Source organism: Salmo salar, chromosome ssa15 (assembly GCF_905237065.1).
Source record: "Salmo salar chromosome ssa15, Ssal_v3.1, whole genome shotgun sequence".
Lineage (NCBI taxonomy): Eukaryota > Metazoa > Chordata > Actinopteri > Salmoniformes > Salmonidae > Salmo > Salmo salar.
The window spans coordinates 18,757,607-18,785,543 of record NC_059456.1 but is presented as its reverse complement, the minus strand read 5'-3'; the positions used below and the strand labels follow the sequence as shown (position 1 = coordinate 18,785,543).

General features: G+C 43.5%; 2 protein-coding genes across 5 annotated transcripts in view; one reads left to right on the top strand and one right to left on the bottom strand.

Annotated features, from left to right (window-relative positions):
• Positions 1 to 138: 138 nt before the first annotated feature.
• LOC106571014 (zinc finger protein 513) lies at positions 139 to 22,375 on the bottom strand. 2 transcript variants are annotated; one of them, XM_014143635.2, is made up of 5 exons: positions 22,250 to 22,375; positions 21,405 to 21,542; positions 19,277 to 19,414; positions 4,593 to 5,390; positions 139 to 1,584 (listed from the first exon to the last, which is right to left on the bottom strand). In XM_014143635.2, exons 2-5 carry the CDS (start codon positions 21,442 to 21,444, stop codon positions 659 to 661), a joined length of 1,902 nt encoding a protein of 633 aa, XP_013999110.2. In that variant the 5' UTR covers positions 21,445 to 21,542; positions 22,250 to 22,375; the 3' UTR covers positions 139 to 658. The 2 variants fall into 2 exon arrangements, with proteins under 2 accessions (XP_013999110.2, XP_013999111.2); XM_014143636.2 differs by lacking the exon at positions 22,250 to 22,375 and adding an exon at positions 21,711 to 22,134.
• Positions 22,376 to 22,779: 404 nt separating this feature from the next.
• Positions 22,780 to 27,937, top strand: part of LOC106571013 (E3 ubiquitin-protein ligase RNF19A) — a 64,337-nt gene continuing 59,179 nt past the window's right edge. For 2 of the 3 annotated variants that reach the window (XM_045695519.1, XM_045695518.1), the window contains exon 1: positions 22,780 to 23,067. The gene's annotated coding sequence lies outside the window, so the exon portion shown is untranslated. The remainder of the gene's footprint in view (positions 23,068 to 27,937) is intronic. The other variant, XM_014143633.2, reaches the window with a different exon arrangement.

Genomic DNA, 27,937 nt, shown 5'->3' with positions numbered 1-27,937 from the left:
TATGGGGAGAGGGGGGTTATGGGGAGAGGGGGTTGAGGGTTATTATGGGGAGAGAGGAGGGTTATGGGGAGAGGGAGGGTTGAGGGTTATTATGTGGAGAGGGGGGTTATTATGGGGAGAGAGGGGGGTTTGAGGGTTAGGGTTATTATGGGGAGAGAGGGGGGTTTGAGGGTTAGGGTTATTATGGGGAGAGAGGGGGGGGTTATGGGGAGAGTGGGGGGTTGGGGGTTATGGGGAGAGAGGAGGGTTATGGGGAGATACCTAGTTAATAGGACAACTGAAATGTGGGTTGTAAGGCATAATGTAAATTAAGTTAGGATATGTACGGCACTGTTGGTATGTGTTGGGGGGAGAGAACGGCATATGGTGGACAATGCAGGCAGTATTTAGTTGCGGACGTTAAAGTAGAACCCTCATCCCAGTCCATTCGTCTGGCAACACAGCAGCAACCTTCCTTCACCCTCCTTACTTTCTGTCCAAAAGGCATCAAACATTTCCAAAAATAATCACCATGTTCTAGAATTGTGCATGATTCTACATAGCAGCTGCAGAAAAATCATTGACAAAAAAAAACCCACAAAAAAAAGTCTAGGATTTTGCTGGTAGCTTAGCTGTCATTTCCTCATCTCATATTCTGTGGTACAGCTCTGTTCCTCTCCTATCTGGACATATACTGCATCATCGCCTCTTCCTCTTTCCTCTGCGGCTGTCCCGCCACCCTTTCTTCCTCATCCTCTTCCTCGTGGGCGCCGGACATCTGAACTTTGACCCATCCGTCGGTGGCGAGGCCATGTTTCTTCTGGTGTCGTTTGTAGTTGTCCCAATGTCCTGTGGTGTATCCACACTGCTGGCACTTATAAGGCTTCTCTCCCGTGTGTCTCAGCATGTGTCTCTTCAGATTCATACTCTGGTTACAGCTGTAGCTACACACTGCGCACTGGAACGGCTTGGCGCCCGAGTGGACCCGCTGGTGGCGTTTTAAGTTAGCCAGGTTCCCACAGGCGTAGTCACACAGGTGGCACTTGTACGGCTTCTCGCCCGTGTGCACGCGGTGGTGGCGTTTCAGGTTGTCGAAGTGGGCGGAGGCGTAGTCGCACTGAGGGCACTTGTACGGCTTCTCTCCGCTGTGCGTCTTCATGTGTCGCGCCAGGTGGTTGGGGTAGTGGGTGAGGAAGGGACAGGCACTGCAGGTGTAGACCTTGTCCCCACGCTCCCCGGGGCTATTGGGGCCAGATGACTCCTTGGTCAGCATGTCCAGGGTGCATTTGGCACAGATCTGGGCAGTAGAGCCATCCTCATCCTCCAGGGGGATACCACAGAGACGACAGGTAAAGGGGAAGAGCAGAGGAAGGAGAGAGTCTCTGTGTGTGTCCTCTGACTTCACTCCCACCACAGCTCTGACTCCAGGCCCAGACTTAGTGCTAGTCAAACACCTTGCTAAAGTCCCAGCCCCGACCCGAGCCCCAAGTCCAGGCCCCTCAAAAAGTCTCGGGGGCTGTTGCTCCAGTGGTGGTGGTAACCTTAGTCTGTTGTAGCGTGGCAGGTAGTCTCTGTTGTGGAGGTTTAGATCAGACCTCACCACTTCTGAAATCAGAGCAGAGGTGGCCCAAATTAGTCATCACACACACAGGGTTTTTCTTTATTTTTACTATTTTCTACATTGTAGAATAATAGTGAAGACATCAAAATTATGAAATAAGACATATAGAATCATGTCTCAAGCTAAAAAAAAAGTAGCCACCCTTTGCCTTGATGACAGCTTTGCATTCTCTCAACCAGATTCATGAGGTAGTCACCTGGAATACATTTTAATTAACAGGTGTGCCTGGTTAAAAGTTCATTTGTGGAATTTCTTTCCTTCTGATTGGCTAAAACACATTAAGTTGTGTTGTGGTAGGGTTGGTATACAGATTATAGCCCTATTTGGTAAAAGAGCAAGTCCATATTATAGCAAGAACAGCTCAAACAAGCAAAGAGAAACAACAGTCCATCATTACGTTAAGACATGAAGGTCAGTCAATACGGAAGACTAAGAACTTTGAACGTTTCTTCAAGTGCAGTCGCAAAAACCATCAAGCGCTATGATGAAACTGGCTCTCATGAGGACCACCACAGGAAAGGAAGACCCAGAGTTACCTCTGCTGCAGAGGATTAGTTCATTAGAATTACCAGCCTCAGAAATCTGCAATTAACTGCACCTCAGACTGGCAGCTTCATTAAATAGTACCCGCAAAACACCAGTCTCAAGGTCAACAGGCAGCGTTGCAAAGAAAAAGTCATATCTCAGACTGGCCAATAAAAATAAAAGATTAAGATGGGCAAAAGAACACAGACACTGGACAGAGGAACTCTTGCCTGGAAGGCCAGCATCCCGGAGTCGCCTCTTCACTGTTGACGTTGAGACTGGTGTTTTGCGGGTACTATTTAATGAAGCTGCCAGTTGAGGACTTGTGAGGCATCTGTTTCTCAAACTAGACACTCTAATGTACTTGTCCTCTTGCTCAGTTGTGCCCCGGGGCCTCCCACTCCTCTTTCTATTCTGGTTAGAGCCAGTTTGCGCTGTTCTGTGAAGGGAGTAGTACATGGCGTTGTACGAGATCTTCCGTTTCTTGGCAATTTCTCGCATGGAACAGCCTTCATTTTTCAGAACAAGAATAGACTGAGTTTCAGAAGAAAGTTCTTGGTTTCTGGCCATTTTGAGCCTGTAATCGAACCCACAAATGCTGATGCTCCAGATACTCAACTAGTCTAAAGAAGGCCAGTTTTATTGCTTCTTTAAATCAGCACAACAGTTTTCAGCTGTGCTAACATAATTGCAAAAGGGTTTTCTAATGATCAATTAGCCTTTTTAAAATGATAAACTTGGATTAGCCAACACAACGTGCCATTGGAACACAGGAGTGATGGTTGCTGATAATGGGCCTCTGTACGCCTATGTAGATATTCCATTAAAAAAACAAACTCTGACGTATCCAGCTATAATAGTCATTTACAACATTAACAATTTCGACACTGTATTTCTGATCAATTTGATGTTATTTTAAAAATAAACAACATTTTTTTTTTTTCCTTTCAAAAACAAGGACATTTCTAAGTGACCCCAAACTTTTTGAAAGGTAGTGTAATTGTATGAAAATATACATGAACACATCTTTAAAGTATTCCAAATGGTGTAACTGAAGAACTGATACAGGCCTAAATTTTCAGTTAACATTTTTCATGAGCTGAAATAAAAAGATCCCAGAAATGTTCCACACACACAAAAAGCTTATTTCTCTCAAAATGTTGTGCACACATTTGTTTACATCCCTGTTAGTGAGCCTTTGCCAAGATAATCCATCCACCTGACAGGTGTGGCATATCAAGAAGATGATTAAACAGCATGATCATTGAACCTTGTGCTGGGGACAATAAAAGCCCACTGTAAAATGTGCAGTTTTGTCATACTAATTGCAGGAATGCCCGCCAGAGAATTGAATGTTCCTTTTTCTACCATAAGCCGCCTCCAACGTTGTTTTAGAGGATTTGGCAGTACGTCTAACCGGCCTCAGAACCGCAGATCACGTGTAACCACACCAGCCCAGGACCTCCACATCCAGCTTCTTCAGCTGCGCGGTGGTCTGAAACCAGCCACCCAAACAGCTGATGAAACTGTGGGTTTACACAACCAAAGAATTTCTGCACAACCTGTCAGAAACCATCTCAGGGAAGCTCATCTTCGTGCTCGTCGTCCTCACCAGGGTTTTGATCTGACTGCAGTTCGGCTTCGTAACCGACTTCAATGGGCAAATGCTCACCTTCGATGGCCACTGGCACGCTGGATAAGAGTGTGCTCTTTATAGATGAATCATGGTTTTAACTGTACCGGGCAGATGGCAGGCAGCGAGTACGGCGTCATGTGGGCGAGCGGTTTGCTGATGTTAGTGTTGTGAAAAGACTGCCCCATTGTGGGGTTATGGTATGAGCTGCAGGCATAAGCTACGGACAACGAGCACAATTGCATTTTATCGATGGCAATTTGAATGCACAGAGATACCGTGACGAGATCCTGAGGCCCATTGTCGTGCCATTCATCTGTCTCCATCACCTCATGTTTCAGCATGATAATGCACGGCCCCATGTCACAAAGATCTGTACACACTTCCTGGAAGCTGAAAATGTCTCAGTTCTTCCATGGTCTAGATACTCACCAGACATGTCACCCATTGAGCATGTTTGGGATGCTCTGGATCGACATGTACGAAAGCCTGTTCCAGTTCCCGCCAATATCCAGCAACTTCGCAGAGCCATTGAAGAGGAGTGGGACAACATTCCACAATCAAGAGCCTGATCAACTCTATGTGAAGATGTGTCGCTGCATGAGGCAAATGGTGGTCACACCAGATACTGACTGGTTCTCTGATCCATAGCCCTACTTTTTATCTGTATATCCAACAGATGCATATCTGTATTCCCAGTCATGTGAAATCCATAGATTAGGAGCTAATGAATTTATTTCAATTGACTGGTTTCCTTACATAAACTGTAACTCAGTAAAATCTTTTAAACTGTTGCATGTTGCGTTTATATTTTTCTGTGTAATTGAAAAATACCTTCAGCTGAAGCACTGGGCTCCTCCTTCTTCTTAAGACCATGCCCACTAGCAGGAGGCCCAATAGGAGGAGGGCCAACAGCAGGAGGGCCAACGGCAGAGGGATCAATAGGAGATACGCAGGCAGGTCTGACTGCTTCCTGTCCCGCCCCCTGTCCCGGCTGTCCAACCACATGCATCCTCTGATGCCTCTTCAGGTTGCCTAGGGAACTGCAGGCGAAGGAGCAGCGGTCACACCTGTATGGTTTCTCTCCAGTGTGAATCCTCAGGTGTCTCTGCAGGTTGACCAGCTGGGCTGAGGCGTAGGTACACAGGGGACAGTGGTACGGCTTCTCCCCGTTGTGAGTCTTCATGTGCCTCTTGACGTGATTGGCATAGCGTGAGGAGAACCCACACAACTGGCAGGAGTGGAGCTTGGAGTTGGGACCGTCGTCACCCATTATGGAGTTGTCGTCCGTTACGTCCCCTCCTTCCTCGCTATCGTCCGCTTGTGACCGCGAACCGGAGCGAAAGCCACCGAACGCACCGCTGAATTCCCCTCCTCCTCCTCCTCCCTTGCAACAGCGGTGGCAGTAGGGTCCCACCAGATCCAGGCCGCAGCCCCGACAGGACAGGTAGGAGGGGAAGGGGGGCTCGAGGTCGGGCTGGGAGGTTGGACCATCCTCCTGGTCCCTGCAGCTCTCGGTGGCGGTGCGGGGCTCATCTGCGTCACTCTCCATACTGAGACGGCTGAAGGCACAACTCTCTTCCTCATCCCCCAGAGGGTACACAGAGAAGCCGATCTCAGCTGCTACAGAGTCTGAAAGGCAGATAAAAAGCTGTTATGATGAATCCTCACAGTCACAGGGTTAAATAAACTATCAATAGAAATGTTACAGACTGAGAACCCATCCACACAACAGGAGGAGAAGTGGAGACGGGAGACAAGAACGACGAGTCTACACAGTAAGGGGCGACAGATAAACTTATTTTTTTCTTCATATTTACTTTTTGTGGGTGAAGTCTGATTCTTTTTACCAAAAAAAACATTCTACATTTAAACAATTGTTAAATTCTTTAGATCAACAATGGACCTCTCATCAAAAGACATCCATGTGAACACTGTACAGAAAGTACGTTTTTTTTTAAAAACCTCTCCTTTCTATTCTGTAGGCCAAAAATAACAAGCAATCCTCTTTCTCCTATTAGGGATGTAACCAATGATGGATATAAACCCTGGATTGATAAGGCTTTGAATCCACCGGTCGGCCATGTTGGCACTCCCCAGTAGGAGCAGTCCTGCATCGGAATTAATGGAATTCTACAGTATTTCAATTAAAAAGGACAAAATGACATACATTTAAAAATAATAATAATTGTAGTGGGGACAGTAGCAATAGTAATCCATAAAAATGATACTTTAAGGAAAATGTTTAGCTCACATAATGTATGTCTGTAATAGAATAAAATGTGGCAAAAACAAAATGTAGACATTAAATGCATTTCTATATCTTCCTAAATCTTTTTTACATTGTTAAGGGAGAGCCAAGATGGAGGCACAGTGGCTTCAACACAATGGTGAGGGAGAGCCAAGATGGAGGCACAGTGGCTTCAACACAATGGTGAGGGAGAGCCAAGATGGAGGCACAGTGGCTTCAACACAATGGTGAGGGAGAGCCAAGATGGAGGCACAGTGGCTTCAACACAATGGTGAGGGAGAGCCAAGATGGAGGCACAGTGGCTTCAACACAATGGTGAGGGAGAGCCAAGATTATTTACCTTTATTTATTTAACTAGGCAAGTCAGTTAAGAACAAATTCTTATTTTCAATGATGGCCTAGGAAAAGTGGGTTAACTGCCTTGTTCAGGGGCAGAACGACAGATTTTTACCTCGTCAGCTCGGGGATTCGATTTTGCAACCTTTCGGTTACTGGCGCAACGCTCTAACCACTAGGCTACGCTGCCGCCCCACAAAATGGAGGCAAGGTCGGCTTCAAAACAGTGCCCCGTATAAGGTATCTAGTGTATGTATAAATCATTGGATGTGAGAAATTGATCATTTTTAAACTGTCAATAAGAAAAATTCCCAATGCAGCTACAAGCAACGGTTAGGGTCAACGGTTAAAGCACTGCACCTATACTACCATTACTGCACCTATACTACCATTACTGCACCTATACTACCATTACTGCACCTATACTACCATTACTGCACCTCACTGTACCTCACTACCTTACTGTACCTTACTGTACCCCACTACCATTACTGTACCTCACTACCTTACTGTACCTTACTGTACCCCACTACCATTACTGTACCTCACTACCTTACTGTACCTTACTGTACCCCACTACCATTACTGTACCTCACTACCATTACTGTACCTCACTACCATTACTGTACCCCACTACCATTACTGTACCCCACTACCATTACTGTACCTTACTGTACCCCACTACCTGGGGTCCCGTGTGGCTCAGTTGGTAGAGCATGGTGTTTGCAACGCCAGGGTTGTGGGTTCGATTCCCACGGGGGACCAGTACGGAAAGAAAAAAAATGTATGAAATGTATGTATTCACTACTGTAAGTCGCTCTGGATAAGAACGTCTGCTAAATGACTAAAATGTAAATGTACCTTACTGTATCTTACTGTACCCCACTACCTTACTGTACCCCACTACCTTACTGAATCTTACTGTACCCCACTACCTTACTGAATCTTACTGTACCCCACTACCTTACTGTACCTCACTGTACCCCACTACCTTTCTGTACCTCACTGTACCCCACTACCTTACTGTCTCACTGTACCCCACTACCTTACTGTCTCACTGTACCCCACTACCTTACTGTACCCCACTACCTTACTGTACCCCACTACCTTACTGTACCCCACTACCTTACTGTACCCCACTACCTTACTGTACCCCACTACCTTACTGTACCTCACTACCTTACTGTACCTCACTGTCTCACTGTACCCCACTACCTTACTGTACCCCACTACCTTACTGTACCCCACTACCTCACTGTACCCCACTACCTCACTGTACCTCACCTCGCAAAGTTTGCATTTCCTTCTCAAAATATTGCCATACAGGACTTCACTGCTGTCGCTAGCCTTTCTCTGCCATTTTCCCAACTTAACGACAACGACGGAGTGGGGGAGAGTCAACTCCAAAATAATTGATTACACGTCAACTCCCATTGGTGAGTGTCAAGATTCGACTCCTAAGATTCAGTATTTTAGGAATAGAGGTGACGGATTAGTTGCAGTAATTCTGAGAACACAAACAATCACAAAACATGTTTTTTTGGTTAGGGATTTTTCTTAACGTTAAGGATCCCAATTTTGTTTAAACGTTTACATCCCTATATCCTATCAAGAGTGAAATAGCCAAACCTCCAAACCCAATAACCCATAGCAGATGTGCTGACAATACTTAGTGTTAGACAGGTCAGACTAAACAGACAAGTATGCATCCCAACTGGCACCCTATTCCCTTTATAGTGTACTACTTTTGATTAGGGCCCATAGGGCTCTGGTTAAAGTAGTGCACTTTAAAGGGAAAAGGGTGCCATTTGGGACAGAAAAGAATCTGACAGACCTGCATTTGATTAAACCCTCAACAGAACAATTTTAAAAGACCTACTGTGAAACAGTGTCTTTCGAATCCTGGCTAAGACTGCATGCCCTAGACTCCAAAGAACATTTCAGTGTTCACAAGAAAGTATCTGGCTCCATCTATGAAGTTAGACAAGACTACATTCAGAAGGTATCTGGCTCCATCTCTGAAGTCAGACTAGACTACATTCAGAAGGTATCCATCTCCATCAAACCAATTCAAAAGGCAAATACAATCTCTGTTCTAGCAAATAATCATTTATAGCTCTACGTAGATAGTGTTTCATACTCACAGTGCTGGCAGCTTGTATTACCGCTATGCTGTTTGCAGTATTTACCCAAATAATAAGGGGTGAAAGATGCCTCTGTTGCAGTAGGCCTCCTCCCCAAAAAACAAGAAGAAAGAACAGGCAGTTTGGCTAGGCCTCTGTTCTCTCCCTCTTCTTCCTCCTTCTCTAAATCCTTCGTTCTCCGTCTCTTTTTCACTCCCTTTATCTCGGTCTGTGAAAACAGCCTTCTCTGACCTAGTCGTGGCTAGGCCTCTTTAGTATTTTTCTTCTCGCTCAGTCTCTCTCCTTCTTTCTGGCCTTATCTCTCTCTCTCTCTCTGAACTAAACCTAGCAGCAGTGAGGAATGGGAGATAAACCTCCTTCTCCCAGCCAGGCAGAGAGAGACTGTGAGCAGGGTACGAGTCTGGTACAGCCTTTTATTGAGCTTGTCTGTCCCTGCTCTGCTAGAAACTGCCTGCTGGATGATTACCAAGCCTAATGATGATGACTATAATGGCAGTGGCTGATGGTGATGATAATGATGATGATGATGATGATGATGACGATGACAGCGGGGGAGCGGGAGGCAGACAGGAGATGATGATGATGATGATAAATAAATGGTTTCCAGGGTAATGGAGTCCTTGATGGTAATGGAGTCCTTGATGATAATGGTGTCCTTGATGATAATGGCACTGCGTCTTTTTATGACCCTTATATAATAATGGCGGCGGCTTGCCACTGCTCTTTTTTTTTAATATTTTCCTTTGCCATTTTTCAGATTGTTCTTTCTGACAAAGAGGCCACAGAGGGAGGGGAGGGAGAGGAGGGAGTGGGAGGGAGGGAGGGAGGGAGAGGGACAGGGAGGGAGGGAGAGGAGGGAGAGGGACTGGGAGGGAGGGGGACTGGCGAGGGAGGGAGAGAGGGAGGGAGAAATGTCCCTCAGCAGCACCCAACCAGCAGCGGGTTCATTTCTCTCTCTCTGCCTGTCATACTAAAGAGGCTGTCACCAACAGAGAGATAGACAGCTCAATGTGTAGTCAAATGCTTTTATGCAAATATTGTTCATGGCACATTGCTTTAGTAAAACTAATCAAGGATTCTGAAAGAATTTTCAGAAATATATTTTTACTGCTGGTTATGAACTTTGTGCAAAAAACAATCTCACAAAATAGCCACGGACCTAATAAAATATAAATATAAAAATGAATGGTAAAATGTAGGCAAGCGTTTAGTTTTCCAACAGACACTGCATTTTTCTTTGTCTCTATTTTATAAGTGATAAACACCACTGACTACAGCGTTAGCTCGCTAACACCCCTACAGCGTTAGCTCGCTAACACCCCTACAGCGTTAGCTCGCTAACACCCCTACAGCGTTAGCTCGCTAACACCCCTACAGCGTTAGCTCGCTAACACCCCTACAGCGTTAGCTCGCGAAATACCCTACAGCGTTAGCTCGCGAAATACCCTACAGCGTTACCTCGCAAAAGACCTACAGCGTTACCTCGCAAAAGACCTACAGCGTTACCTCGCAAAAGACCTACAGCGTTACCTCGCAAAAGACCTACAGCGTTACCTCGCAAAAGACCTACAGCGTTACCTCGCAAAAGACCTACAGCGTTACCTCGCAAAAAAACTACAGCATGTGAAAGGGGCATACTCATAATGGGAAAAATAAATTGGCCCCCACAGGCACAACCAGTGTTACACAATCTCTATGTCAGGCAGTGTCAGAGGAAGGCCCCCAAAAAAATCCAAGACTCCAGCAACCCAAGCCATAGACTCTCCTACCATCCGGCAAACTCTACCGGAGCATTGGCTTTTGGACCAACAGGCTCCGAGACAGCTTCTACCCAGAAGCCATAAGACTGCCATAAATAGCCATAAAACCGCTAAACACCGACCGTGGGGGGATAGAAGGACGACGCTGGATTAGCGCACATTCAAGACATCTGCTGTAACAATGTGGATATTCGTCAAATCCGTCATGATTGATGTAAAAGGCCCACAATGTGGTTACTAAAGTCCGATTTTGATATATGTGGCTGTTTTTGCAGCATAACATTTAGAAGGTGACTGCTAAATGCTAACTCCCGTTTGAATCAGCTGTTAGCATAGCTAGCATACAGAAATCGGTGGTGGTGGTAAATTGTTTTTAACTGTAAATGCAGTTGATTGATGACATGAACTTGTATTGGGGGTTGACATCCATACAAGCATTATACTACAATTTTTACCTCAATATAGTGGGAAATACAAATGTAGGCAAATTTTGCTGGGGAGAGATTGGGATATTTCCGTGGCGTTTTCATGGTTTTGGTTGACCTTTTTACCGCATCTATGGAAACGGAAACTTGCCACAAGAAGTGGAGGCCGTTGCGGGCCAAGTTCGTAAAACCAAAAAAATATATATAATCCAAAAGGTTGAAATGGAGATGCATGTGGGAAAAAAATCGCCTTTTTACTTGATGCCATCTTGGCTGAGCTCCTATGTCAAGCACACAGAAATTGGGAGTCCAACATCTCAAAAAGTTGTAAGGTATTCTTTCGTTCAGCCAGTTGCTTGTAATTAGCTGGCTGGCTATAGAGATTAGCCCCGAAACACAATAGGTATGAATGCTCTTAACTTTTGCGGAGGCCACGTTACTGTAAATGCTGTACGACCACTGCAGATGCTGGATTGACCGTAACATCGTTCACACACACAGCCTCCCCCTCCCTAATAGCCTACAGCTGCTAGCTCCCTCCCTCTCTCAAATCAAATCTTATTTATCACATGCGCCAAATACAACTAGTTATATACAGGGAGTACCATTACCAGATCAATGTGGAGCAACAGTACCAGTCAAAAGTTTGGACACACCTACTCATTCAAGGGTTTTTCTTTATTTATTACTGTTTTCTACATTGTAGAATAACAGTGAAGACATCAAAACTATGAAATAATACATATGGAATCATGTAGTAACCAAAGAAAGTGTTAAACAAATCTAAATATATTTTAGATTCTTCAAAGTAGCCACCTTGACAGCTTTCCACACTCTTGGCATTCTCTCAACCAGCTTATCCTTCTTGGTCAAATAGCCCTTACACAGCCTGGAGGTGTGTTGGGTCATTGTCCTGTTGAAAAACAAATGATAGTCCCACTAAGAGCAAACCAGATGGGATGGCGTATCGCTGCAGAATGCGGTGGTAGCCATGCTGGTTAAGTGTGCCTTGAATTCTAAATCAATCACAGTGTCCCCAGCACCCCCACACCTCCTCCATGCTTCACGGTGAGAATCACACATGCGGAGATCATCCGTTCACCTACTCTGCGTCACGAAGACACGGCGGTTGGAACCAAAAATCTCAAATTTGTACTCATCAGACCAAAAGGACAGATTTCCACCGGTCTAATGTCCATTGCTCGTGTTTCTTGGCCCAAGCAAGTCTCTTCTCAGTAGTGGTTTCCTTGCAGCAATTCGACCATGAAGGCCCAATTCACAGTCTCCTCTGAACAGTTGATGTTGAGATGTGCCTGTTACTTGAACTCTATGAAGCATTTATTTGGGCTGCAATTTCTGAGGCTGGTAACTAATGAACTTGTCCTCTGCAGCAGAGGAAACTCTGGGTCTTCCTTTCCTGTGGCGGTCCTCGTGAGAGCCAGTTTCATCATAGCGCTTCATGGTTTTGCGACTGCACTTGAAGAAACTTTCAAAGTTCTTTGAATTTTCCGGATTGACAGACCTTCATGTCTTAAAGTAATGATGGACTGTCATTTCTCTTTGCTTATTTGAGCTGTTATTGCCATAATATCAACTTGGTCTTTTACCATATAGGGCTATCTTCTGTATACCACCCCTACCTTGTCACAACACAACTGATTGGCTCAAATGCATTAAGAAGGAAAGACGGGCCTCCTGAGTGGCGCAGGGGTCTAAGACACTGCATCGCAGCTCTAGCTGTGCCACTAGAGATTCTGGGTTCGAGTCCCCAGCTCTGTCAAAGCTGGCCGCAACCGCACAATTGTCCCAGCGTTGTCTGGGTTAGGGGAAGGTTTAGCCGGTAGGGATATCCTTGTCCCATCGCGCACTAGCGACTCCTGTGGCGGGCCGGGCGCAGTGCACGTTGACACGGTCGCCAGGTGTACAGTGTTTCTCCCGAGTCCGTACGGGAGTTGCAGCGATGAGACAAGACTGTAACTACCAATTGGATACCATGAAATTGGGGAGAAAAAGGGCTAAAAATAAATAGAAAGATCCCCCCCCCCCCCAAAAAAAAAAATGTAAGGAAAGAAATTACACAAATTATCTTTTAACAAGGCACACCTGTTAATTGAAATGCCTTCCAGGTGACTACCTCATGAAGCTGGTTGAGAGAATGCAAAGTGTTCAAAGCTGTCATCAAGGTAAAGGGTGGCTACTTTGAAGAATCTCCAATATAAAATATAGTTAGACTTCTTTAACACCGTTTCGGTTACTACATGATTCCATGTGTTATTTCATAGTTTATGTCTTCACTATTATTCTACATTGTAGAAAACAGTAAAAAATAAAGAAAAACCCTGGAATGAGTAGGTGTGTCCAAACTTTTGACTGGTACTGTATGTCAGCTGTTATGACAGATTATGACATGGTTATGACCGTGTTACGACACTGAGTGTCAAGTAAAGTGTTACCTAAAAATAGTTTTTCATGCCAGGAGAGGCAGGCCTACCGCATCAGGCCAAATGGGTTCCGGAACGAAACAGTCAAAAACAGAGAGGAGCTAGATCCTGTTCTGGCAGGATACAGCTCAAATTAAGCACTGGATGCATCGTTAAAACACTCAAACCCTAAATTCCATCGCTATCGGGAAACCAGGCCCAGGCCATTAACGAGGGCTGTTATGAAGTTTGGTAGACTACCCATCAGCGCCATTTATTTGCACAGTTTTGGATCGGATTACTTTGAAAAACGGTCACAGGGAATTTGACTGCGGTCATGACTTGTGACTGCCGTTGTGGCGGTAATACAGTCACCACAACAGCCCTTAGCCTGCTGGTAGCAAACAGCCGCATCATACCTGACATGATAAAGGAGCCGTCTAAAACCCAACAAGGCTAAAACCCAACAAGGCACCAGTATAAAACCCAACAAGGCACCAGTCTAAAACCCAACAAGGCTAAAGCCCAACAAGGCACCAGTCTAAAACCCAACAAGGCACCAGTCTAAAACCCAACAAGGCTAAAGCCCAACAAGGCACCAGTCTAAAACCCAACAAGGCACCAGTCTAAAACCCAACAAGGCACCAGTCTAAAACCCAACAAGGCTAAAGCCCAACAAGGCACCAGTGTAAAACCCAACAAGACACCAGTCTAAAACCCAACAAGGCACCAGTATAAAACCCAACAAGGCACCAGTCTAAAACCCAACAAGGCTAAAACCCAACAAGGCACCAGTCTAAAACCCAACAAGGCACCAGTCTAAAGCCCAACAAGGCACCAGTCTAAAGCCCAACAAGGCACCAGTCTAAAGCCCAACAAGGCACCAGTCTAAAGCCCAACAAGGCACCAGTCTAAAACCCAACAAGGCTAAAACCCAACAAGGCACCAGTCTAAAGCCCAATAAGGCACCAGTCTAAAGCCCAACAAGGCTAAAACCCAACAAGGCACCAGTCTGAAACCTAACAAGGCTAGTATGCAGGTTATGCAGATAACTCAGGCCTCAAGACCTTGACATAGGACTGGGTGAGGACTTGCCTACCTGGTTAAATAAAGGTGAAATAAAAAATAAATAAAATAAAACATAGGACTGGGTGATACGGCCAATATATAATTTTACAATATTTTTCTAATTTTTGGCAGTATTTGAATAATGAAAGTTCTAAATATGTTTTATGAGTAGTGCTGTGCATGACCCTAGAATGGCAACAAATTCATCCTAAGTGGTTTTAATTGGCTTTCTCCAATCTGATGGTTACATACTCAACCAAACTAGGACCGAACTGACAGTGAAGTAGTCCAATTTGTAGAACTTTTCATTTACAGTGCCTTGCGAAAGTATTCGGCCCCCTTGAACTTTTCGACCTTTTGCCACATTTCAGGCTTCAAACAAAGATATAAAACTGTAATATTTTGTGAAGAATCAACAACAAGTGGGACGCAATCATGAAGTGGAACGAAATTTATTGGATATTTCAAACTTTTTTAACAAATAAAAAACTGAAAAATTGGGCGTGCAAAATTATTCAGCCCCTTTACTTTCAGTGCAGCAAACTCTCTCCAGAAGTTCAGTGAGGATCTCTGAATGATCCAATGTTGACCTAAATGACTAATGATGATAAATAGAATCCACCTGTGTGTAATCAAGTCTCCGTATAAATGCACCTGCTCTGTGATAGTCTCAGAGGTCCGTTTAAAGCGCAGAGAGCATCATGAAGAACAAGGAACACACCAGGCAGGTCCGAGATACTGTTGTGGAGAAGTTTAAAGCCGGATTTGGATACAAAAAGATTTCCCAAGCTTTAAACATCCCAAGGAGCACTGTGCAAGCGATAATATTGAAATGGAAGGAGTATCAGAACGCTACAAATCTACGAAGACCCGGCCGTCCCTCTAAACTTTCAGCTCATACAAGGAGAAGACTGATCAGAGATGCAGCCAAGAGGCCCATGATCACTCTGGATGAACTGCAGAGATCTACAGCTGAGGTGGGAGACTCTGTCCATAGGACAACAATCAGTCGTATACTGCACAAATCTGGCCTTTATGGAAGAGTGGCAAGAAGAAAGCCATTTCTTAAAGATATCCATAAAAAGTGTCGTTTAAAGTTTGCCACTAGCCACCTGGGAGACACACCAAACATGTGGAAGAAGGTGCTCTGGTCAGATGAAACCAAAATCGAACTTTTTGGCAACAATGCAAAACGTTATGTTTGGCGTAAAAGCAACACAGCTCATCACCCTGAACACACCATCCCCACTGTCAAACATGGTGATGGCAGCATCATGGTTTGGGCCTGCTTTTCTTCAGCAGGGGCATGGAAGATGGTTAAAATTGATGGGAAGATGGATGGAGCCAAATACAGGACCATTCTGGAAGAAAACCTGATGGAGTCTGCAAAAGACCTGAGACTGGGACGGAGATTTGTCTTCCAACAAGCCAATGATCCAAAACATAAAGCAAAATCTACAATGGAATGGTTCACAAATAAACATATCCAGGTGTTAGAATGGCCAAGTCAAAGTCCAGACCTGAATCCAATTGAGAATCTGTGGAAAGAACTGAAAACTGCTGTTCACAAACGCTCTCCATCCAACCTCACTGAGCTCGAGCTGTTTTGCAAGGAGGAATGGGCAAAAATTTCAGTCTCTCGATGTGCAAAACTGATAGAGACATACCCCAAGCGACTTACAGCTGTAATCGCAGCAAAAGGTGGCGCTACAAAGTATTAACTTAAGGGGGCTGAATAATTTTGCACGGCCAAGTTTGAAATATCCAATACATTTCGTTCCACTTCATAATTGTGTCCCACTTGTTGTTGATTGTTCACAAAAAATTACAGTTTTATATCTTTATGTTTGAAGCCTGAAATGTGGCAAAAGGTCGAAAAGTTCAAGGGGGCCGAATACTTTCGCAAGGCACTGTAATTCAGCACTGCATCAAAATACCGTTATAGACGATATTGTAAAAAAAATTCATACCAGTATGTATATTACCCAGCCATACCTTGACCCCGACTGTTCTAGGTTTGGTGCTCTCCAGAACATCTCAAATGTGTCTGTCAATGCAAGAGTAATTCAGCGGTAACTTTTTGACCTCCATGACATGCTTCTATCACGGAACAGGTCTCGGTTATAAAAATAGATTTGAGGTATCAAGGTATCAAGGTATGACATTTACATTACATTTTAGTCCTTTAGCAGACCCTCTTATTCAGAGCAATTTACAGTAGTCAGTGCATACCTTTCATACTTTTTGTTGTAGTGATTAAGGCCTTGATTTAGGCCTAACATTTTGTCTAGTTAAGTGCTCCACATCTCAAGTTATATTTCCGTCCAACAAAACCAACCTGTCTGAATAAAGCTATAATGCATTTAGTACCAACCTGTCTGAATAAAGCTGTAATACATGTAGTACCAACCTGTCTGAATAAAGCTTTCATACATTTAGTACCAACCTGTCTGAATAAAGCTTTAACCCCTGTGCGGCCTCGGACATCCAGCGAAAAATCCTATCGCTATTAGCATAACAAAATTTAATAATTTTTTTTCTCATTTTTTTTTTCCAAATTATATCGTTTTATAGATACACCTCTCCTGAATCGAACCACGTTGTCCGATTTCAAAAAGGCTTTACAGCAAAAGCAAAACATTAGATTATGTTAGAGGAGTATATCGTAAAAGTAGCCACATAGCCATTTTCCGACCAACCACATGCATCACAAATAACCAAAAAACTGCTAAATGCAGCACTAACCTTTGACAATCTTCATCAGATGACACACCTAGGACATCATGTTACACAATACATGCATTCTTTTGTTCGATAAAGTTCATATTTATATATAAAAACAGCATTTTACATCGGTGCGTAACGTTGACTAACTATTTTCCCTCAAATGCATCCGATGAAACAGCGCTACAATTTACTAAATTACTATTCTAAAACATTTTTAAAATGTAATATTGTCATTCAAAGATTTATAGATGAATATCTCTTGAAAGCACCTGTAATGCCAGATTTAAAAATAACTTTACTGGGTAATCACACTTTGCGATAAAAGGGGATGCGATACTCAGAACAATAGGCTACCTTTACAGGTCAGCGCCATCTTGGAACAATCGCATATCAAATCTAGTCTTGTATACTATTGTCAATAATCCCTTACCTTTGATTATCTTCATCCTTAGGCACTTCCAGGAATCCCAGGTCCACAACAAATGTATTTTCGTTCGAAAAAGTTCATCCTTTATGTTCCATTAGCTTGTTGTTGTTAGCGCGTTCTGAAGGCTGCACCAAAAGCTCCGCGGGTGCGTGACTATTCTTTCAACAAAATGCATTTTTTTCTTATTTAGGTTCGTTCAAACATGTCAAACGTTGTATAACATAAATCTTTAGGGCCTTTTTCAACCAGAGCTCCAATAAGATTCAAGGGGGACGATTGCATTGTCTTTATAAACGTTTCGAAAGGGGAGGGTAGCCAGGGGGGCCGGCGTCATAATGGTGATGGCCCTCATGTGACCACGTTCCACAGCGTCTCATTCATTTAATTTTCACAGTAGGAGACTCAAATCACTTTGTAAAGACTGGGGACATCTAGTGGAAGCAATAGGAAGTGCTCAATGAACCATTGCTCACGGTGTGATTAATAGGCAACGAGATGAAGTTGAGTCCGCAATTCAGAATTCCACTTCCTGTTTCGATCTGTCTCGGGGTTTTGACTGCCATATGAGTTCTGTTATACTCACAGACACCATTCAAACAGTTTTAGAAACCTTAGGGTGTTTTCTATCCACAAGTATTACTTGTATGCATATCCTAGCTTCTGAGTTTGAGTAGTAGGCCATTTAAAATGGGCACTAATTTTTTTCCAAAATGCGCTGTGGCGCCCCCTATCCTAGGCGACCGTCAAGAGGTTTAATACATTTAGTACCAACCTGTCTGAATAAAGCTATAATACATTTAGTACCAACCTGTCTGAATAAAGCTATAATACATTTAGTACCAACCTGTCTGAATAAAGCTATAATACATTTAGTACCAACCTGTCTGAATAAAGCTATAATACATTTAGTACCAACCTGTCTGAATAAAGCTTTAATACATTTAGTACCAACCTGTCTGAATAAAGCTATAATACATTTAGTACCAACCTGTCTGAATAAAGCTTTAATACATTTAGTACCAACCTGTCTGAATAAAGCTTTAATACATTTAGTACCAACCTGTCTGAATAAAGCTATAATACATTTAGTACCAACCTGTCTGAATAAAGCTTTAATACATTTAGTACCAACCTGTCTGAATAAAGCTATAATACATTTAGTACCAACCTGTCTGAATAAAGCTTTAATACATTTAGTACCAACCTGTCTGAATAAAGCTATAATACATTTAGTACCAACCTGTCTGAATAAAGCTATAATACATTTAGTACCAACCTGTCTGAATAAAGCTATAATACATTTAGTACCAACCTGTCTGAATAAAGCTTTAATACATTTAGTACCAACCTGTCTGAATAAAGCTTTAATACATTTAGTACCAACCTGTCTGAATAAAGCTATAATACATTTAGTACCAACCCGTCTGAATAAAGCTATAATACATTTAGTACCAACCTGTCTGAATAAAGCTATAATACATTTAGTACCAACCTGTCTGAATAAAGCTTTAATACATTTAGTACCAACCTGTCTGAATAAAGCTATAATACATTTAGTACCAACCTGTCTGAATAAAGCTATAATACATTTAGTACCAACCTGTCTGAATAAAGCTATAATACATTTAGTACCAACCTGTCTGAATAAAGCTTTAATACATTTAGTACCAACCTGTCTGAATAAAGCTATAATACATTTAGTACCAACCTGTCTGAATAAAGCTATAATACATTTAGTACCAACCTGTCTGAATAAAGCTTTAATAGATTTAGTACCAACCTGTCTGAATAAAGCTATAATACATTTAGTACCAACCTGTCTGAATAAAGCTATAATACATTTAGTACCAACCTGTCTGAATAAAGCTATAATAGATTTAGTACCAACCTGTCTGAATAAAGCTTTAATAGATTTAGTACCAACCTGTCTGAATAAAGCTTTAATAAATGAAATACCAACCTGAGTACTTGTCGTCCAAGCCTAGGATCTTGTCATGGCCAGGGTCACCAAACTCAAGGTCGTGTCCCAGAAGGAAATCTGCCTTCAAGTTCAGGCTTCCAGGAGCTCCAATGGTTAATACACCATCTTCAGAATCCACTGAAACACAAAGCAACAGTTAGATATAGCATAAATTACAATACAAGGTCAGGCTTCCTGGAGCTCCAATGGTTAATACACCATTTTCAGAATCCATCATCACACAAAACAACCTTTATTTATATTAGTCAGGGAATTAATACATCTAGTATAATAAAAATAGAGTTTGCTAGAAAATAGCTTTACATGAAGGTTAGAAGTCATAAGGATGTCAGAAAGTATGAATATTAAATCAAGCCATGTTTTTCTAGCCTTACTGACAGAAATGCTCATTGCTCCAAGTTAATGTAAAAAAAACACCCTTGACACACAGCTATGAATATTCAATAGTCAAAGACACCAGCTGCCTGTAATTTCCAAGACATTCTGCCACATTTAAAGCGATACTTCGGGATTTTGTCAATGACTGGAAGTCTACAGGTATTTTTCTTTTTACCTTTATTTAACTAGGCAAGTCAGTTAAGAACAAATTCTTATTTACAATGACGGCCTACCCCGGCCAAACCCGGACGACGCTGGACCAATTGCATGCCGCCCTATGGGTCTCCCAATCACGGCCGGTTGTGATTCATTATGTATTAGGTAGGTATGGATTAAGTATGTAGACTTCCAGCCATTGACTTCCAGTCATTGTGCTAACGCTAATTAGCATTGGCTCGGGAAGGTACCGCTAAATTCCTTCAATACTGGACACAGAGACATGAATATTGTATCCACAAGTTCATCTGACTCGGGTTAGTAGTGCCAAAATCCTAAAGTATCCCTTTAAAGGCCTTCTGAGTGAACTAATACTCTGCTGTCCTCTAGTGGAGAATGTGATGCATGACAGTACATGAGTCAGTGGCTGCATCCCTGTATAATTCACTACTTTTGACGAGAGCCATATGGGGCCCTGGTCAAAAGTAGTGAACTATCTAGGGAAGAGGGTTTGCCTAGCTATCCAGACTCCTTGCTCGGGCCAAACGCTACACCACGCTCACGGACGTCAGTTTCTTGTCCACAATGAGTGAATCCCCAAGCTGACAAGGTAAAAATCTGTCGTTCTGACCCTGAGCAAGACAGTTAATCCACTGTTCCCCGGGCGCCGAAGACGTGGATTAAGGCAGCCCCCCACACCTCTCTGATTCAGAGAGGGTTGGGTTAAATGAGGAAGACACATTTCAGTTGGACAACTGACTAGGTATCTCCCTTTCCGAGTGCCTTCCCCGACCCTTCACCGAATGCGAACATATTCGAGGCCGTCTGATTTCTCCAGAAACCAATGGGTTGGGCCAGAGCCAGTCACACAGGTGGGTAAAGCTGTGGTTTTTTTAAAATCAGTCATTGGCTTTGACACTCTGATTGGTTAGAGACGACCAAAAGCGTTGAGGACTTTGTTTTGTACAAAACGGCCCTCGTGTCCCTCAAAACCACAAACGACTTCAATGACGTCAGGCTCAGACTGAAGTACGAAGCGAACGACAGCAACAAAAATAATTTAGTGTGAGTCGTCAGGCTAGAATAGGGTACCATTTGAGACGTAACCTTAATTGGTCTTTGACCATTGGAGAGTAGGACTGTAGTTACGGCAGTAGCCAATGTTAATGACAAGATCCCATCTGCTGCCATCGATGAGAACCAAGACGCCTGGTAAAGTGTTTCTATGACGTAGTCGAGGACATTTCCTGTATCTTAAATCATATTCAAATCACTGGCTTTCTTAATTCACCTTTCCTCAATTCCCCATCTCCTTCTCAAAAGACATTGGAAGGAAGGGCCGCTGACATTTTTTCTTCAATATGGTTGAGGAGGCGAGGAGATCGGTTGTGAGTAATCACAGGAAGACAAATTGGGACAGAGCCACTTCCGGCATCTTACTTAATAAGTAATTTCCTGATAGTTTGTATCTTTAAAAAAAAAAAAACATATACAACATATGAAAAACATATACAGGCCCAATGCATATAACAGTGGCTTACAGTTATAGGAATGTGACAATTTGAGCCCTTACACTTGACAGGTTGAGGATTCTGTTGTTTTCTTCTTGGCATCTTCCGGTCAGCCTCTCTCTTCTGCCACCTCTTCTGAAAGACCTCTGGAACTATCAGCTCATTCTGTTTTTATCCATGAAACTGCTTCTCCAGTAGTTCTAATAGTCACACAAACACAGACAAATAGCGATGTCAATCAACCAGATATGACAATGCATTTTTCAAGCAAATCAGGCATAATTGGCCCAAGCTATCTCTATTACCCTGGTATAGGCATTTACTAGTTAGCTAACTAGCTAGCAAACCAAAACGTGTGATACACGGACCTGCCAGCTCCACAGCAATGCATAAAATGGCACTTTAAATAACGAACGCTAGTTAGCGAGCTAACGTTAGATGGCTTGCTAAGTCGAGTATCATAATGCAGACAGATCGAATCGCTGGCTATCGTTCGGATGTTGTTGCAGCTTGCTCCTGGTCCTTAATGATCCTTTGTAGACAGCTAGCCAGCTAGTAAATGATGTTAGCTAGCTAACATGAACGACTGCACAACGTTACCAGGCTAATTTGTCTGAAAGAGCAAACAAAAGAGTAACGAAAGAATTATAGCTAGCTAATGTTAGATATTCATGTCCGGTTTGTTATATATGGAGTACTCTGAAAGCTTGATAGTTAAGGATAGCGCGCAGGTTAACATTAGTAGCTAGCTAGCTAAACAGCAAGTACAGTATGTGCTAAATTAGCCAGCTAGCTAACGTTAGCTATCAAGCTACCGTTTATTTACAAAGCTACATTTAGCAAATAAACCTCTTGACTGTAGCCAGTAAAACTCCATGTACCCGTGCATAAACGAAACCTAAATTACCGTGTCTATATATCCGCCATTTCTTTATCTGCAGCGGCGACAAAGAAAGGCAATTAATATTGTTTTTCATAACTTAATTGATTTTTTGATTTCCATTGTATACATTCGCTTCCGCTGTTGAACGTGTTTCCGCTTCCTAAATTAATTTCCAGTCGTCTGTGTCATGGTACTTGTAGTTCTTTTCTGTTTCTAATCATTTTAGCCATGTGAAATGTATATTTTTTGTGTATTTCATGTGCTGTGACAGGAGAAGAAGACGTTATTCTATTCTTATACATTCTTATTCAATGTCTGTTTCGGAATTTATCAAGATCGCACATTTTAACCTATTTTATGGAGAAATTTGAGGTTAAGCCTATTGATTGCAGACTTCTACGCTTCATTTTTGGGCAATTGCGTGACACTTAATGTTTAACCCATTTGTAAATTAAGGAACGAGGCTGTGTTGTAACGTTTGACGAGGCTGAGATATTTATGAATCGGAGAGTGATCCCATCGGTCTATGTCACTGGAGCGTGCCACCCGCAGGCAGGCGGACGGTTGCACCCACCCTACCCAAAATGAATTAACAGGCGCCTGCGAGTGAAATAACGGGGAATCTCGCTCTACAAAGGGTAGAGGGGATCTCCTCCGCAGCGTCATACGCTACAATTTCTCCCGATCGTGGGATCCTGTGAAATTCACTCTTGAACATATTTTGTAGCTAAGCTTTGATGTCCAGATATGATTTAGAACAGCGGGAAGGTTCGCGTTACTGTCCTGTACGAGGGGACGAGTTAGTTGTTGATTCTCGAAGACAACACGCTGGAGAGAGAGAGGTAAAGGTGCCGTTTTTACTCATTAGAAATATATTGGCGATGTGCGTAATGTTAATGTCACTCGTTTTGAGTAGAACGAACCAGAAACCGTTATGAAGTATGCATGCTTATAACCGGATGAATGTAACATTTTTAAAAACTTTTTTTTTTTAATGAGGTGGAATATGTAATAAACTCGCCACTCCCTGCACTGCTGCCTTGGTCAGAATCACTAATTAATAATAGACCGGCGGTGTGATGATACGGTGTTTAGCCTATAAAACGAGGCGTTGAATGGTTCAATATGATATCGCTTTCGATGCGTCTCAAAGGGTTTCTTTAATAAGTTTTGACTTTTCTCCCCGCAAAATTTCCCCCCGCAAAAATGTTCAGGATATAATCTTAAATAATATAATATGTTTTATAGGCAATTGATTATTGTCTCTAAAACGGACCAACATCAACAGTTTTGTCGTGTCATTTTAAAAAGGGGCAAACATATGTTTACCCAACTCTCTGTCCATAACCTACTGCATATAACAGGGTTGGTTATGTATTGAGATGTTTATGTATTCCGGTTGGTTGAATTTACATATCAATGAGGTTTTATGCCATTGGTCGTGCTTGCAGATAAGGGGAGAGATCAAGATATATATATATACTGCTCAAAAAAATAAAGGGAACACTTAAACAACACAATGTAACTCCAAGTCAATCACACTTTTGTGAAATCAAACTGTCCACTTAGGAAGCAACACTGATTGACAATACATTTCACATGCTGTTGTGCAAATGGTATAGACAACAGGTGGAAATTATAGGCAATTAGCAAGACACCCCCAATAAAGGAGTGGTTCTGCAGGTGGGGACCACAGACCACTTCTCAGTTCCTATGCTTCCTGGCTGATGTTTTGGTCACTTTTGAATGCTGGCGGTGCTTTCACTCTATTGGTAGCATGAGACGGAGTCTACAACCCACACAAGTGGCTCAGGTAGTGCAGCTCATCCAGGATGGCACATCAATGCGAGCTGTGGCAAGAAGGTTTGCTGTGTCTGTCAGCATAGTGTCCAGAGCATGGAGGCACTACCAGGAGACAGGCCAGTACATCAGGAGACGTGGAGGAGGCCGTAGGAGGGCAACAACCCAGCAGCAGAACCGCTACCTCCGCCTTTGTGCAAGGAGGAGCAGGAGGAGTACTGCCAGAGCCCTGCAAAATGACCTCCAGCAGGCCACAAATGTGCATGTGTCTGCTCAAACGGTCAGAAACAGACTCCATGAGGGTGGTATGAGGGCCCGACGTCCACAGGTGGGGGTTGTGCTTACAGCCCAACACCGTGCAGGACGTTTGGCATTTGCCAGAGAACACCAAGATTGGCAAATTCGCCACTGGCGCCCTGTGCTCTTCACAGATGAAAGCAGGTTCACACTGAGCACGTGACAGACGTGACAGAGTCTGGAGACGCCGTGGAGAACGTTCTGCTGCCTGCAACATCCTCCAGCATGACCGGTTTGGCGGTGGGTCAGTCATGGTGTGGGGTGGCATTTCTTTGGGGGGCCGCATGTGCTCGCCAGAGGTAGCCTGACTGCCATTAGGTACCGAGATGAGATCCTCAGACCCCTTGTGAGACCATATGCTGGTGCGGTTGGCCCTGGGTTCCTCTTAATGCAAGACAATGCTAGACCTCATGTGGCTGGAGTGTGTCAGCAGTTCCTGCAAGAGGAAGCCATTGATGCTATGGACTGACCCACCCGTTCCCCAGACCTGAATCCAATTGAGCACATCTGGGACATCATGTCTCGCTCCATCCACCAACGCCACGTTGCACCACAGACTGTCCAGGAGTTGGCGGATGCTTTAGTCCAGGTCTGGGAGGAGATCCCTCAGGAGACCATCCGTCACCTCATCAGGAGCATGCCCAGGCATTGTAGGGAGGTCATACAAGCACGTGGAGGCCACACACACTACTGAGCCTCATTTTGACCTTTTTTAAGGACATTACATCAAAGTTGGATCAGCCTGTAGTGTGGTTTTCCACTTTAATTTTGAGTGTGACTCCAAATCCAGACCTCCATGGGTTGATATATTGGATTTCCATTGATTATTTTTGTGTGATTTTGTTGTCAGCACATTCAACTATGTAAAGAAACAAGTATTTAATAAGATTATTTCTTTCATTTAGATCTAGGATGTGTTGTTTAAGTGTTCCCTTTATTTTTTTGAGCAGTATATATACACTCATAAGTGGACAAAACATTAAGAACAACTGCTCTTTCCATGTCATAGACTGACCAGGTGAATCCAGGTGAAAGCTATGATCCCTTATTGATGTCACTTGTTAAATTCGCTTCAACAAATAAAAATATAATTTTATTTGACACGTGTGCGGAATACAACAAGTGTAGACCTTATTATTGTGAAATTCTTACTTACAAGCCTTTAAACAACAGTGCAGTTCAAGAAGAAAAGTGAAGAAATATTAACCAAATAAACTAAAGTAAAAAATTATAAAAAGTAACACAATAATGAGGCTATATGTGCAGGGGGTACCGGTTAGAGGTAATTTGTACATGTAGGTAGGCGTGAAGTGACTATGCATAGATAAACGGCGAGTAGCTACAAAACAAATGGGGGGGGGTCAATGTAATAGTCCAGTGGCCATTTGATTAATTGTTCAGCAGTCTTATGGCTTGGGGGTAGAAGCTGTTTAGAAGCCTCTTGGTCCTAAACTTGGAGCTCTGGTACCGCTTGCTGTGGGGTAGCAGAGAGAACAGTCTATGGCTAGGGTGGCTGGAGTCTTTGACAATTTTATGGGCTTTCCTCTGACACCGCCTGGTATAGAGGTCCTGGTTGGTAGGAAGCTTGGCCCCGGTGATGTACTGGGCCGTACGCACTACCCTCTGTAGTACCTTACAGTCAGATGCCGAGCAGTTGCCATACCAGGCGGTGATACAACCGGTCAGGATGCTCTCAATGGTGCAGCTGTAGAACTTTTTGAGGATCTGGGGACCCATGCCAAATCTTTTCCAGTCTGCTGAAGGGGAAAAGGTGTAGTCGTGCCCTCTTCACGACTGTCTTGGTGTGTTTGGACCATGATAGTTTGTTGGTGATGTGGACACCAAGGAACTTGAAACTCTCGACCCGCTCCACTACAGCCCCGTTGATGTTAATGGGGGCCTGTTCGGCCCGCCTTTTCCTGTAATCCATGATCAGCTCCTTTGTCTTGCTCACGTTGAGGGAAAGGTTGTTGTCCTGGCACCACACAGCCAAGTCTCTGACCTCCTCCCTATAGGCTGTCTCATCGTTGTCAGTGATCAGGCCTACTACCACTGTTGTGTCATCAGCAAATTCAATGATGGTGTTGGAGTCGTGTTTGGCCACGCAGTCAAGGGTGAACAGGGAGTACAGGAGGGGACTAAGTACACACCCCTGAGGGGCCCCAGTGTTGAGGATCAGCGTGGCAGACGTGTTGTTGCCTACCCTTACCACCTGGGGGCGGCCCGAGAGGAATTCCAGGATCCATTTGCAGCTTCAGTGATTTTTGCAGTTCGTTCCAGTCATTCCATTCCAGAGAACTGGAAGGAAAGGCAACCAAAGGAGGAATTGGCTTTGGGGGTGCCAGTGAGATATACCTGCTGGAGCGCGTGCTACAGGTGGGTGCTGCTATGGTGACCAGTAAGCTGAGATAAGGCGGGGCTTTACCTAGCAGAGACTTGTCGATAACCTGGAGCCAGTGGGTTTGGCGACGAGTATGAAGCGAGGGCCACCAACAAGAGCGTACAGGTCGCAGTGGTGGGTAGTGTATGGGGCTTTGGTGACAAAACGGATGGCACTGTGATAGACTGCATCCAATTTGTTGAGTGGAGTGTTGGAGGCTATTTTATAGATGACATCGCCAAAGTCGAGGATTGGTAGGATGGTCAGTTTACAAGGGTATGTTTGGCAGCATGAGTGAAGGATGCTTTGTTGCGATATAGGAAGCCGATTCTAGATTTAACTTTGGATTGGAGATGCTTAATGTGAGTCTGGAAGGAAAGTTTACAGTCTAACCAGACACCTAGGTATTTGTAGTTGTCCACATATTCTAAGTCAGAGCCGTCCAGAGTAGTGACGCTGGACGGATTAGTGATGAGCTTCGTGGGTACTATGGGGTTGAACGCAGAGCTGTAATCAATGAACATCATTCTCACATAGGTGTTCTTTTTGTCCAGGTGGGAAAGGGGAGTACGATTGAGATTGTGTCATCTGTGGATCTGTTGAGGGCTGTATGCGAATAGGAGTGGGTCTAGAGTATCCGGGAGGATGCTGTTGATGTGAACCATGACCAGCCTTTCAAAGCGTTTTATGGCTACAGACATGAGTGCTACCGGGCGTTAATCATTTAGGGGAGAAGACAGGTTAAAGAAGGATTTTTAATTATTGAGACATGGATTGTGTATGTGTCATTCAGAGGGTGAATGGGGAAGACAAAATATTTAAGTTCCTTTCAGCAGGGTATGGTAGTAGGTGCCAGGCGGTTTGGGTCAAGAACTGCAACGCTGCTGGGTTTTTCACAGTCAAGTTTCCTATTTGTTTCAAGAATGGTCCACCATCCTAAAGGACATCCAGCCAACTTGACACAACTGATGAAAGTATTGGAGTCAACATGGGCCAGCATTCCTGTGGAACGCTTTCAACACCTTGTGTGTATTGTTGTGAACTGTTACAGTGAGGGGAAAAAGTATTTGATCCCCTGCTGATTTTGTACGTTTGCCCACTGACAAAGAAATGATCAGTCTATAATTTTAATGGTAGGTTTATTTGAACAGTGAGAGACAGAATAACAAAGAGACAAAACACAGAACATCCAAAAATGGTTTATAAAATGATTTGCATTTTAATGAGGGAAATAA